This window comes from Trachinotus anak, unplaced genomic scaffold, assembly GCF_046630095.1.
Source record: "Trachinotus anak isolate AG129_WGS33_773 ecotype Australia unplaced genomic scaffold, CSIRO_AGI_Tana_v1 ptg000015l, whole genome shotgun sequence".
NCBI lineage: Eukaryota > Metazoa > Chordata > Actinopteri > Carangiformes > Carangidae > Trachinotus > Trachinotus anak.
This window is the reverse complement of record NW_027273866.1, coordinates 13554763-13568163: the sequence shown is the minus strand read 5'-3', so window position 1 is coordinate 13568163 and position 13401 is coordinate 13554763. Positions and strand designations below refer to the sequence as shown.

Genomic DNA, 13401 nt, shown 5'->3' with positions numbered 1-13401 from the left:
AGTTTTGTTCTGAAGCAGGTGTGTATCTAAACTGCAGGTACCTTTGTGAGCCATAGTAACTAATTACTTCTGCTGGAAGCCAGATACCCAGTTTTCACTCACTGGTGAAAATGACCTGTGGTTAAACTGACTACGAGCAGATGTGGATATGAAATACAGCTTACAACACAGCGTTATATTGTGCAATATAATTTATTTCTCTGCTCACTAGTTAGCCACCATCAGCTAACAGAAAGAGCAGCTAACATTACAGGACTAGAGCTATGAGTGGGTCAAAATGCTGTCAGACAACAGGGCACAAAACTGCAGCTGCGATAAGCTAAATTATTAATCCAACATCACATGACAGTCATGTCTACCCTGAATTTTAGTTTTTGTCATTCAAAGTAAAACTCTTTACGTGACTTCCCGTTTATGTATTGGACTGGTAGCTTCTAAAACTCAGTCTTTAATTTGTTTTTCTGAAAATGAAGAGTTTACTGTTCATGTTCGGAGATAAATGAAAATCTACTTCAGCACTTGACAGTAGACACATTTACCAGTGCAGCAGCACACCCATTATACTGCACATCATGATAAGAATTTTCCCTTTATGATAATCTGTTCAACTACTTAGGTGTAATGTAGTATTCCTTATGCCCTTCCTGTCCAATCTCATACTGTAGCTCGTTGGTGGTGTTTGCCACGCAAAGGTCTTAGGTGTTCCTAAATGCTGCTGAATACATGAGGAATAAATAAACAACGTTAAATTAGGTTTAAAACAGTGTGCCACCCCTGTCTAGATAAATTCATGAGTTTTTAATTATTAATGTCACTGCAAATGTCAGTGTGATTTTGCAGAACCCAGAAATTCCTGTTTCACTTGTGCTCTTAATTAACTTGGTATCAAAACTGTCAGATTTCTTAAAAATAGTTTTTAAGGATCAGCTATTTCAAATAAACGATGCTGAAGACAGCTCTATATTAAAAAAAAAAAACCTCACGGAAGTGAACTCAAGCTTGATTAAATAATAAAAAGATACCAACAGTGGCACAGTAACAGCAGCTAACCTCTTACCTGGAACTTGGTGCCCCTCCATGCACAAATACATGGCAAATATGCCACCGTTGCAACTCGCTGCTCTTTATTCATTATTTCTGCACAAATAAACCCTCATATAAAACATTAACAGCCACATAAAGACCTTTTTATCCGTGCTGGGTTAAAGCAACCACACAGACACATGCATTCATAGATTAATACAGGCATGCAAGCATACTCCATCTTACCCACCCCTCCCTCAGCACACACTCGCGTCGTAGCCTCCTTAGGAGTGCAGTTGTTTGACACAGCGAGTGGTGCCTCCTCTGCTCCCGTGGACTGCAGGAGTCATTAAAATTTCATGCTGGGTGGAGAGACAGGATAGTGTGGGTACTCCAAGTGATCGTGACTGTTGCTAGAAAATTTAGAAAATGGATTTCGGGATGGGGAGGAGATGAGAGAAGATGTTTCCTCTTGCCGGAGCTCCGCCTCCTGTTTTATTCATGAAGGTCTGAGTGAGGTGTATCGCCTTTAATCAGAATTTGTTTGAGCTTCCTCCCTGCTCATCATACGAAGTGAGCAGTGGTGTGCGTTTTAGCAAAAGTGTCACTTCCAGGGCCGTTTAAAGGTGGCGAGGGCAGAGAGAGGAATGAAAGGAGAGAAAGTGAAGCAGGAGTGGGGGGGTGAAGTGGGAAACACTGAAAGGGCAGGAAATGAGAGTGGGGGAGCAGAGAGAGCAGGAGAAGGAAAAAAGTCAGAGGGCAAATTAAGTAAGGAAGTAGGAGGAAACAAGGAATTATGTAAGGAAGGAAGGAGAAGAAGGAGGACATCAAACAGATTTAATAAGGAAAAAGTAATAAAGGGAAAAGGGTAACAGAGATCTGAAGTGCAGGGACCAACTAGCGCAGTATAATAACTTTACAACCAAATCCTGCAAGGTTGGATGGTGGATCCAAGTGGGTGGGGCTTGGGGCATGGCAGAGGGCAGTGACTGCTATGTTGTGACATCACAAAGTTTCAGACTCAGGCTCAGTTTCTGAATACAGGCTGTGTGCATTTCTCTGTGGACTGAGGCTTTGATACTTTCACAGTATTAATACAGAACCTAGACCTGCTTTATAATCAAAATAACACATGAACATCTACTTTTATATTATATGGGACCTTTAAACTACTGCTTGCACACTGACTATATGGAGTGAGGTGTGTGCATGTGTTATTCTGTGTGTCCAGCGGCTTCTGTTGTTTTCTGTTTTTTTTTAGAATCGTGGATTTTTACTGGCGTTGGTAGGGACTACTACATTTCTGTTATCGTAGTATCACTACTCTGGGCCCAGTCTCTGTTCCACCAGCTTCTGTAACTCAATGTAATCTCCTGGAGTTACTCATGATCCTAACAATGGTTAAACAATGGTTCATTCGTTGCATCCAACAAACTTTAATTACTAGAAAAAAGTAGCAGCTCAGAAACACAATTTTCTCCTTCATCCATGATGCTTTCTTCATACCTGTTAGCTCTGCTATGTAAACACACTGCTGTTGTTACAAACATGTCTGGATAATACACACACAGAATTTTCAACACAACTTGTAAGATGATTATTATGTTCTTACAGCTATGTTGTCATTCATTATCTTAGGCCGGGGAAGAGTCGGAGGAAATGACAGAAGGTTGTGAAGGGAGGAGAGGAGCAAGTAAAGGACAGGAGGATGTGAGAGAGAGATGTGGAAGGAAGGAAGAGGGAAACGTAAAGACAAAAAAGGAGTTATGTTTGGAGAGAGGTAGGAAGGGGGAAGAGACGAGCTGATACACCCACTTTCCTGTTTTTGGAGGCTGGCGTTGGATGGCAGAGGGTTGCATAATGTCCTGAGTGCACTCAATAGATATCGCAGGTGATCCATCTGCTCCTCAGCCTGAAAGGCACAGCTGGCGTCTTCTGTTGAGGGCGCTGTCAAGTGTCACATGAGCAGAGCTGTTTATTCCTGTTTCTCCCCACAATGCCGCTGGGCTGCTCAGTGTCACTTTTGAGTGGCGGTGCCGCTCTTGACCGGGAGCTGTTTGATTGGCGGCTCTGATGATGAGGAGTAGACGAGACGCAGTTCTGCTGTTATGAAGCTCGCTGTTGATCCTCAGCTCGGCCGTCACGTTACTAAAGATCAGACTGTGAAGACAAATGGAGCTAACTGAGGCTAACCCAGGCTAACCAGGGCTAACGCTAAATGTTTCTAACATTAGGAGAACAGGAAGTCTTCATCATGATGAAGATGGCACTATTGCCATGATTATTTGTAGTCATCGCAGACTATTGTTAACTATTTGTCATAGTAGTACTAGTAGTAGCAGTAGCAAGTGCATATTTGCTAGTATTAACTGCACAAGTAGTAATAGCTGCAGTTGTAGTAGTAATACACATGGACAAGTACTAATAATAACAAGACAAGTATGACCACATGCATTAGTAGGAGTAGTAGTAGTGCGACTTGTAGTACATGTGTAGTAAGAGCAGAATTAGAAATAGATGCAGTTGTAGTAGTTGCAGTAGTGGTGCAAATGTAGAGGCCCTAGTACAAAAAGTAATAGACTACTAATAGAATAATAGCAGTAGTAACAGTACAAGTAGTAATAGATGATGTACGAGTAGTAGCAACAGTAGTAGCAGTAGATGTGCTAATAGTCACAACAGTAGTAGAAGAGGGAGAAGCATTAGTAGCAACAACACTAGTAGTAGTACTATAAGTAGTAGTGAGGCTGTAGTATTAATATAGGCAGTGTTACTAGTCATTTTAGGGATAGTAGTAGTCACGCCAATGTAGTAGTAGTAGTAGTAGAAGAAATAACAGTAATTATTGCAGCATGATTAATATTATTATTGGTAGTAGTTGTACATCTAGTTGATATATTGATTATAGTAGCAGTAATAGCTTTGATATCATCATCATCATCATCATCAGTATTATTAGCAGTATGAGCAGTAACTCAGACTAGACGGGGTAATTAACTGCAGCAGCATTATCATCATCGGTGTACTAGTATCTTTATTAGTAGTAATTGTTGAAACAGTAGTGTTACTACTAGAGAGTCATAAAGGTTGCAGTAAAAGTACCACTGGTACTGCGGTGGTTACTTTGAAAAGATTTGGTGGCAGTTTGTATTGAATAGTGGGACGCGTTGGGAGGTTTGGTCATGTATTATATATCTACAGCTGTAGACTACATCACAGTTCCTCTCTGCTGCAGCTGGATACAAACAGAATAATATGCAGTTTGGTGTAAAATGAGCTGAGTGGCTGATGTGTGATCTGAGTGTGTGGCCTGCAGAGGAAATCAAACTGCTGTCTGCTTGATTTAATGTAGTCTGCGTTATGCAGAAGAGGCCGAGCTCAGCAGGAGAGATGATCACCACGCTGCAAAACATAATGGGCATTTTTTTTTTTTTTTCCTCTGGTTCCTTGGTCAACGCACATCTCTCCCTCTCATTGGATTTTTTTTTTCTCATTCCAGCTCTCCTTTGTCTCTGTCTCATTTCAAGCCAAATTTATTCATAATGTGGTTTTGTCACAGAGAAAATATGAATACAGATAAAAACTAGAGAGGAGAAACATCTCTGATTTAATATAGTTTTCTTGCACTATTGTCCCCCTCTCTCTAAACACACGCAGCAGGGGGTAATTATAACTAGACTAAAAAACAAGATAGAAGAGTTTTATGCTCACTTTTTTACTGCTTAATCTGTCATATATCTTACTAATTTAATTTCAGCTCTCTCTTTTTAGTCTGAGCACTTTCATCCTTTGAAACAGTGCATTTATATGGTGACATAAAAATGTAGAAATGTATAACTCTCTTCCTCAGGCTTCTGTTACAAATATAATTGACGATTAGAAATACAACAGACATAATAACTTTTCTTGGTCTACAACAGTCAAGTACATTTGGATGAATCAATAAGTCATTGCTCAGATGAAAGTGAGACGTTTAACTTGTTTTACTCCACAATTCTCACATGTACTTGTATGTATAAATGCAAAACAATCTCAGAAAAGAATAAAACTAAACCTAACTACATACAGAAAATACACAATACAGTGATTTACTCAAATAGCTGCCAAGAGTTGTTTTTAAGAATATATACACTTAAATACTTTAAATCCATAAACCCGAGACCTGAGACAATAACGTCTGAAAAAATGAAATGTATTATGACCAGTATCTCAGTAAAGACAATATCTGTAATTTGAAAACCTTGGAAATGAGACAACAAGGGAGGTTCATTATTATTGGTCTCAGCTTTACAGAAGTAAAGTGTGAAAACTAGGCCAGAAATCATGACGAATAAAATAAGATCAAATAGATAAAGTTCTGGTTTTTTGAGTCAAGAAGACGTGTGAAGCCATGAGAGTTGAACTGTGAAGATAAGTTTTATTTTTTTTTTGAACATCTTTGAATGTGTGAAGTTTTTTTTATTTTTTTATTTAATGAATCATAGCAGTCATAGGGTGATGGACTGAGACTGTTTGTTTTTATTTTTTGTTATTCAGGATTATATTAATCGAGAAAAGCAGCGTTTTATTTAAAAGTGGAGTTTGCAAAATGTTTTACAGAATTTTTTTGAAACTCAAACACCCATGATGAAATAATTAAATAAAGCCATACACATTAAAGGTCCTGTATTGTATAAAGACTGATTTCCATGTCCTTTTTAATTATAAAGCAGGTTTAGTTTCTATATTGATACTGTGAAAGTATCAAAGTTTCAGTCCACAATGCACACAGCCTGTATTCAGAAACTGAGCCTTAAAATGACCCGCCAGGACTTCTGTAACTTTGTGATGTCACAACAAAGCAGTCACCGGAATGGTTGAAAATATGGGACCTTAAAAAAGATTGAAATACATCAAAATAAGATCAGATGAAAGTAAACACGAGTGAATAAATCAGATTCAAACGTTGTCAGTGTCAAACACAGCTACAGTCTATTAAAGTGTGGATTTAAAGAAGTAATTTAAATGGTCAGTGGAAAGTCTAAGAATCTACGTGACACTGATTTGTACAATAAACTTCCCAATGAGGTATCTGATTAATTAATTTGTACATTAATAGTGTGTTTTAATGTGTGTTCATACAGGGAACAAGAAATTGTAATGGAGAGTTTACTGAGTCAAGGTTTCTTGTTCTGTCCTGTCTCCAGGTTTTGCAGCTTAACTCTGACATCCTCCCCCAGTACAAGCAGGAGGCCCCCAAGACGCCTCCTCACATAATCCTTCACTATTGCACCTTCAAGACCACCTGGGACTGGGTCATCCTCATCCTCACCTTCTACACGGCCATCATGGTGCCCTACAACGTCTCCTTCAAGACGAAGCAGAACAACATCGTGTGGCTGGTGCTGGACAGCGTGGTGGACGTCATCTTCCTGGTGGACATCGTCCTCAACTTCCACACCACCTTCGTGGGGCCTGGCGGAGAGGTGATCTCTGATCCTAAGCTCATCCGCATGAACTACCTGAAGACCTGGTTCGTCATCGACCTGCTGTCCTGCCTTCCTTACGACATCATCAACGCCTTTGAGAACGTGGACGAGGTACAATTTATTGGTTTTTGGATGGTTTTCAGGTGTGCATGAAGGGGAAACACAATGGTTGATCAGTTTTACAGACCTCCATCCTGAATCAGAGATGTGGGGCTGATTACAGAACAGTGTTCAACAGGTGGAGTGCATTTATAACTGCATGAAAACCCACAGATCAAATGGTTCTGTATGGTCATTGCCTTGGTTTTTCCATCACTTTTATTTTCAAGTATATAAAACTCATGTATGAAAATCAGCTCCTGAATGAATCGAGGCCAGTGCAGTTCATGACAATCCATGTTGCAGCTTCATGTTCTCGAGTGCCTAGATTACTGTAAGTTGTCTCAATAGGGGATGAATCATCATCTCATCAATTTCCTACAGTTTGCTGCTTGGTGCAGTTTCAGCTGCTGGGCTCATCTGAGTCACAGAGGACGTTTGTGACCTCATTTACACCCGGTATCAACATGCAGTCCGTGTCTGGATGTCTTACCTGGATGAAGAAAATCACATTTATTGCGACTGAATGAATTAGAATGTGATAAGATCGGCCAGACCTCATCTGGAGGTGATCTGCCTCAGACCTCAACCAGGTGTAAATGATGATGAAACCACAGAGGCTTTAAGCCATGTTAGCAGTGTGGCTGTAGGGCTGGGGGCGTCAGCGTTGTTTTGTCGACCCCTTACAGATTGCCATAGAATTTGGTTCAGACATTCATGAGTGCCAGATGTTGTATCCTAATGTCTTGTTCCTGATAACTGAAATTCATGAAATTTGGTAAAAACTTAGCAAGATGAACTGTATTAACTTTGGTGATTCCTTCATCTTTCATCCATCTTTAAATACTTGATCAAATACCTGCAAAGCTAAAGATCCCATGGGCCTCAGCTGTTCTTTGTGTTAATTGCTAATTAGCAAACGTTACAGCTGCTTTTTATTCTGAATGAGGTGATGATGGATCACAGTTTGCTTGGTAAAGAGCAGAGAAATTTGAATTTTTAAATTGATTGCCAGTCATCTCTGCTGTAATAGCTTGAAATTCATTATTGAAATACTTTAAGAGTCAGTACCCCGATGTCTCTGAGGCCACATGGATGCATTTAAATCTGCTAATACATCAAATTGAATTGGGACCAAGTTTAATGATGGTGGGATTGTGGTTACAATTTTCCATTGTGATATTAAAGCGAACCTCTTCAGGCTGAGGAGCAAAAGCTGATATTGATGGTTCGCTGTCTGGGAGATGGAATAATGGCTTCATCAGCTGTTCGGCCTCAGGGATATACAGAAGATTTTGACATTGGTAGAGAAACCTAATGTCACTTTGTTTCTCACAGACTTTCACGTCGCACTTAAGCAAATTTGGAGTCTAATTAGTTTGAGAAGATGCTGTAGCTGGATGTCTCCGCCTTTGGGAATGAGAGTTTTTATATGCTCAACCTCTCTGTTTGATTTCTGGGTGATTTTCCATAATGAGATCAGGCCTGTTCTGAGTATTTTTCACGGCCATTTACACCCGTCAGATATCGAGGAGTTATATCAATATGGCCGCAAGTCCATTAGAGGTGATTTTCCACTTGGTTTCCCACAGAATTAATTAGACCTCAGTCTGAGTGGAGGGAGCCGTCTACTGAAAGTAAAGTGGGAAAAAAAAACAAGTGACATGTACTAATGTTGTGCTCGTGCACTTCTCAGTTTTATATGTGAGTATTTAATCTTTTCATGAGTGGGTGTGTGTTTTTTGTGGAAAAAACACTTGTGTATCTGTGGGCCTGTGCATGTGAGCAGACACTGTGGGTTTGTGTTTGTGCACCAACATCCATTATTGCGTTTGTACATGTGTGTCTGCCAAGTGGGGGTTTAATCACAGGAGTTTTTGAACGGCAGTAATAATAATAATAATAATAAGACCAGTATTTAAGCTGCCAGCAGCTGAATTTTCAACATCTTTTCATTTTTAATGCCAAAAAATGATCCCACACCTCCCTCCGCAGTTTATTCTAGTCTGGAACAACATTACCACCAACACAACACACTAAAACTCTGACACACAAACTGATGAGTTTTTAAATATATTTCTTAGCCTCTCTGAAAGTCACAACAAAGTGGTGTGTTGGCAGTTTCTGGCTTTGATAATTTAGATTTTTTGGGGTTAAAATAGGATTTTGTGTCAAGTAGGATGAGGGATTATTCCACAATGACCAATGAAATATCAGTTTCATGGTGTTATTATGTTTGTGCACCTACTGGTACATCATGACGTTACCTCAAAAGACTTTCCACAAGGAAAAAGGGTGTTGTTGTGTTTAAGTGAAGCAGTTATCTGCTACATCAGTTAATTGGCTGTCAGAAGCCAATTAGCCAAGTTATTAAAGTAACTTTCAATAACTTATTAATCATATTATCATTTATCAAGGATACATGGAAAACACCTGTCATATATTATTGTATTATGCATAGCTTGGGTTTTGGTTTGTTGGAGCAGTTTGAAGATTTGTGTTCAACATTTTTCACCATTTCTTGGCATTTTATAGATGATTTCCATCCCTCCATCCCTCCATCCATCCATCCATCCATCCATCCATCCATCCATCCATGGTGGACTAGCTCTAGGTGGACTCCCTGCCAGGTGGCAGGCAGGGTCAGGGGACTGGGGCTGGATGTGCCAATCCCTTGGCATCGTAGACTTAAAGACACTTTATATATCCAAATATAAAAGTAATCAAAATACTAACGTTTGCTGATTAGTACTGAACACAAAGTACAGCAGAGGATGATGGGAATGTTACTTGTTTTGCAGGTAGTTATGATAATATAGTAACATGTATATTTATAGTATGTCCTGCCGAAATATCTGATATTTGTTGAGACATTTCAATCTGGAAAAAACACCGACAAGCATTCAACCTGCAAGTGTCGTGAGAGGAAAAGTAAGTGGGTCACCAAAGTCTTTATGAATATCAATCCATCCATTTCCCTCATACATGGACCTGCTTGACAGGTGTCTTCATGTGGGTGAATAACAGATTAGATGTGAAGATGTGCTGGTTCTTCCACAGTTGCCTCCAGTTAGAGTTAACTGGTGGGTTTGTGTAAAATATGAGCATTGTTGCTATGGTTACCTGCACTTTTGATATACCTTGAGCACAGATTTAGTACAGTAGTTAAGCTGTTCCCAGAACAGTCAGAAGTCTTTCCCATGGCCCTGGTGTAATGTTAAACGTGGGTAAATTACACCCTGCAACAGTAACTACAGTAACAGGCTGTGAGGAGCTTAAAGGTGTAACAGTGCTCCTGGGATGCATTACTGCTTTTAAGTTACAGAAAGTGTTATTGAGTGAATAAACAAAGAGAAAATAACACTTCACTGCAGGGTTTACACACTTTTTTATGCAGCATGAGGTGCTCTAATATTAATATTTAATTCAAGACCAGTATTGAGCCCATACATCTGCTTCAGTGTTAAACCTGCTGCTCAGTAAGTTTGTGTTTGTATCTGCTCGACTGTGTCCTCCATCAGTCTGAATGGTGTATTGTATTCAGTATCTATCATTCAATAGGTGTCTGAAGCGGTGCTGCGTCTTGGTCCAGGTGTCTCTCGTCCTCTGGCCTCTTGTTGCCGGTCGCTGATGGATTCAATGAGGTCCCGCTGCGTGGAGTTTTCTGTTGCTGTCTGTAAAACATCAGCCGGCAGCGAGCGCGGGAGACTGGCTGAGAGGAAATCAATGACACGTAAATTTCCTGCCACTAAAGAGGACGCAGCCGGGGACTCTCTTCCCCTCTTTGCTAAATTGACGTTTTTGTTGCTGCTTCCCCGTATTAGCAGGCTGGGGGAATGGATGGATGCTGACTGAGGACAGTGTGTGGGCGGCTTAAGGTGCAGTGTGAAAGAGAACAGCAGAGATTTTTATAGGCTTTTTACAGACTGAATTTCCCTGTTGCTGTGTCTGATGGCTGAAGCAGGCAGGAAGTATTTTTAGTTGTATTTTAATGCGGGTTTCAAGACACTGCTGAGCCGTGCCAGGCTTTAATATGCAGGTGCTGCCAACTCGCGTACCTTCACACACATACACGCAAACACACACATATTTATGACTTGTGAGGACCATGCAAGTCGTTACTAGGGCTCCACAATTAATCGAAGTATAATTGAAATCACAGTATGGAAGTTCAGTACGGGGCTTGGGGCATGGCTGAGGTCAATGACTGCTTTGTTGTGACATCACAAAGTTACAAAAGTCCTGGCGGCTCATTTTAAGCCTCAGTTTCTGAATACAGGCTGTGTGCATTTCTCTGTGGACTGAGGCTTTGATACTTTCACAGTATTAATGTAGAACCTAGACCTGCTTTATAATCAAAGAAGACATGGAAATCTGCCTTTATACTATATGGGATCTTGAAAGTGTAAGGCTTTTTCTCTCCCTCTCTTTCTTTCTGTTTGTTCATGTTGACATTTTGGAAATACAGTTTTCTTGTATTTCAAGAATATCAACACCTACATGAAGATGCATACAGGTCAGAAGTAACATCAACAAAAGCAGTGAAGTAGCCAGGCTACACCAGTTAAAAAACAGCAAGAAATGATGTAACATTCTCAGGAGGAGTTGTGCTGATGCTCCCTCAGGTTACAGCAGAGGTGGTGTTAGGAGTCAGGATTTGTGTATGTGTGTTTTGAGGTGGAGGGAGGCGGGTGTTTGAGTCAGGCAGGGAGGGACCCCTGCAGGTCCTGAAGCCACCTGCTGTCGCAGAGGAGCCCAGCAGGCTCACAGCATGGGTCTGCAGGCGCCGCGGCAGCTCAGAAAGGGCTAATCCAGGCTGACCTTTCTGCGTGGTGTGCGTGTTGCCACCACCATGGCACGGCCAAGCTGACAGAGCCGGGAGGAAGCTGTGTGGCGTGCAGTCAGGGGTGGGATATTAACACTCTGCGTGTTTACATCGAGAGAGGGAGGAATGGAGGGAAGGAGGAAAATGAAAAGGTGGGCGCACTGTAAAGGAGTGAAAGAGGAATGAAGAGGAATCAGAAATGGAGTGATGAATGGGTGAAAAAGTTACTAATGAAAGGAAGAAAGTGAATAGAGATATCACACCTTCCATTCTTTGACTATTCGTTTTGTTTTTTGTACAACAACCTCTGTTTCTCTGTCTGCTTTGCTTTTCTTTCCAGCGGTTGGGTCTAATTGCTGGTGTTTGAGACTATGCGCTATTGGACATTGTTCATTGACATAGTTATGTCACTCATATGTTAAAATTTCACCATTACCACCAGTGGCTTGTTACGTTGTCCATTTACAACACCTTTTTTTTTTTACTCTTGTTTATCACTTTCTTTGCCTGCATTTTAAAGTTTCAAAGTTGTTGATACCAAAATAAAAGCATGAGGCGCTTTATTTTTTTTTTTAACTCTATTAATTAACTTGCTGTGCATTTTTTGGAAGTGGGCCTTCTGTTTCTAAGGATCTGCCATATGGTTGGTCAGAAATAGCATCCTTTATGTGGTTTAATTGGCTGTACGTTTGCCATTGACAGTAAGTTTCTGATCTTTGTAACATTTTCTTTTATTTCTCTGAGTATATATTACATTTCTATTGCCCTGCTTGTGTGGCAGAGGAGGTGACACAAAAATACTGTGTTCATGTTGTGCAGATGGTAAATACAAGCCGTTAACTCCATGTCCTAGTTGTAGTTATGAGTAGGATGTGCAGAACTTCAGACAGCAGTGATATCTCACTGTGCAAAACAAACTGCAGAAGTGTAAATATGTCAGTGTCATTCTGTCTATGCCAATAGCTGCTTAGAAACATTGTATTAACACTAAGACCATCACCAGTGAGAATGGCACTGATTAGAGTCCAAACATTTTCCCCCAACAGATCCAGATTATTTGATCTCACTTTTGGAGCCCTGGAGGGTGATGCGTGGTGATAAAACAACCTCCTTGGTGGAGGTAAAAAACTGTGCTTGTCAGGACTGTAGTAGTGTTGGTAACCATGTTGAAATAATGTATTCTAACTGGATACTTTTAATCATTCTTAATATCTTGGTGACACTGTGACTGCAGCAAAGAACAGTGGGAACAGATCTTTTTCACACCACACACTATGACCTAGCAGCAGAAGCACGTGGCTGAATTCCATTTAGTTTTACAGAACCAAGCTGTTTTTAGTGTTATTAGTTCCACCTGTGCTTTTCCTGTTGTGACAATTCAAACTGTTAATTAAAGGGTCGATGAACAGGTGGATGGAAACATGAAATAAGACTAAGGAAAGTGTGTATGAATAGAAAGACCTTCGAGAGGAAGCGGAGACTGAGGGATGGAGTGAAGCCAGTGGAAAAACAACACTCATTGTTTTCGCTGCTGACTTGATTTGGTTCAACATAAAACAGTGTGTCTCTGACTTGATTTGGTTCAATTGCTGAAATTTGTCTCCACCAATAGTTTATACTTTATGTCAAAGGGAGAGAAGATATTAAACCAAATATATTTTATGGTAAAACTTATTCAGTTTGATGTTTATCCTCATGATTCAGGCGCTGAAAGGATTAAAACCTGTGCACAAAGCACCTTTACTTACGTTTCTTGCTGCTTGGGGAAGGTTTTGTTGTTGGCTGCTGTTGGTGTTAAATGACAATTGAAAACTGAATTGAAGCATGGCGTTCTTTGGCGTTAAGCTCCCAGTGCTGTCAGGAACACGTGACAGTGCAGTGTCTGCTTTGAAATAATGAGAGAAAGAGTCGGTGCTGTGAAAAGAGCTTCCCGGTGGACACCTATTTTCACACCATCTCCCTTCGCCAGGCTCTGTTTTGATAAAC

General features: G+C 40.5%; 1 protein-coding gene across 1 annotated transcript in view; it reads left to right on the top strand.

Moving 5' to 3' along the window:
* LOC139632957 (voltage-gated delayed rectifier potassium channel KCNH5-like) overlaps positions 1-13401 on the top strand; it is a 136931-nt gene that overhangs the window by 25359 nt on the left and 98171 nt on the right. The window contains exon 6 of the mRNA XM_071498259.1: positions 6210-6602. Within this exon, the coding sequence (XP_071354360.1) occupies positions 6210-6602 (393 nt within the window). The remainder of the gene's footprint in view (positions 1-6209; positions 6603-13401) is intronic.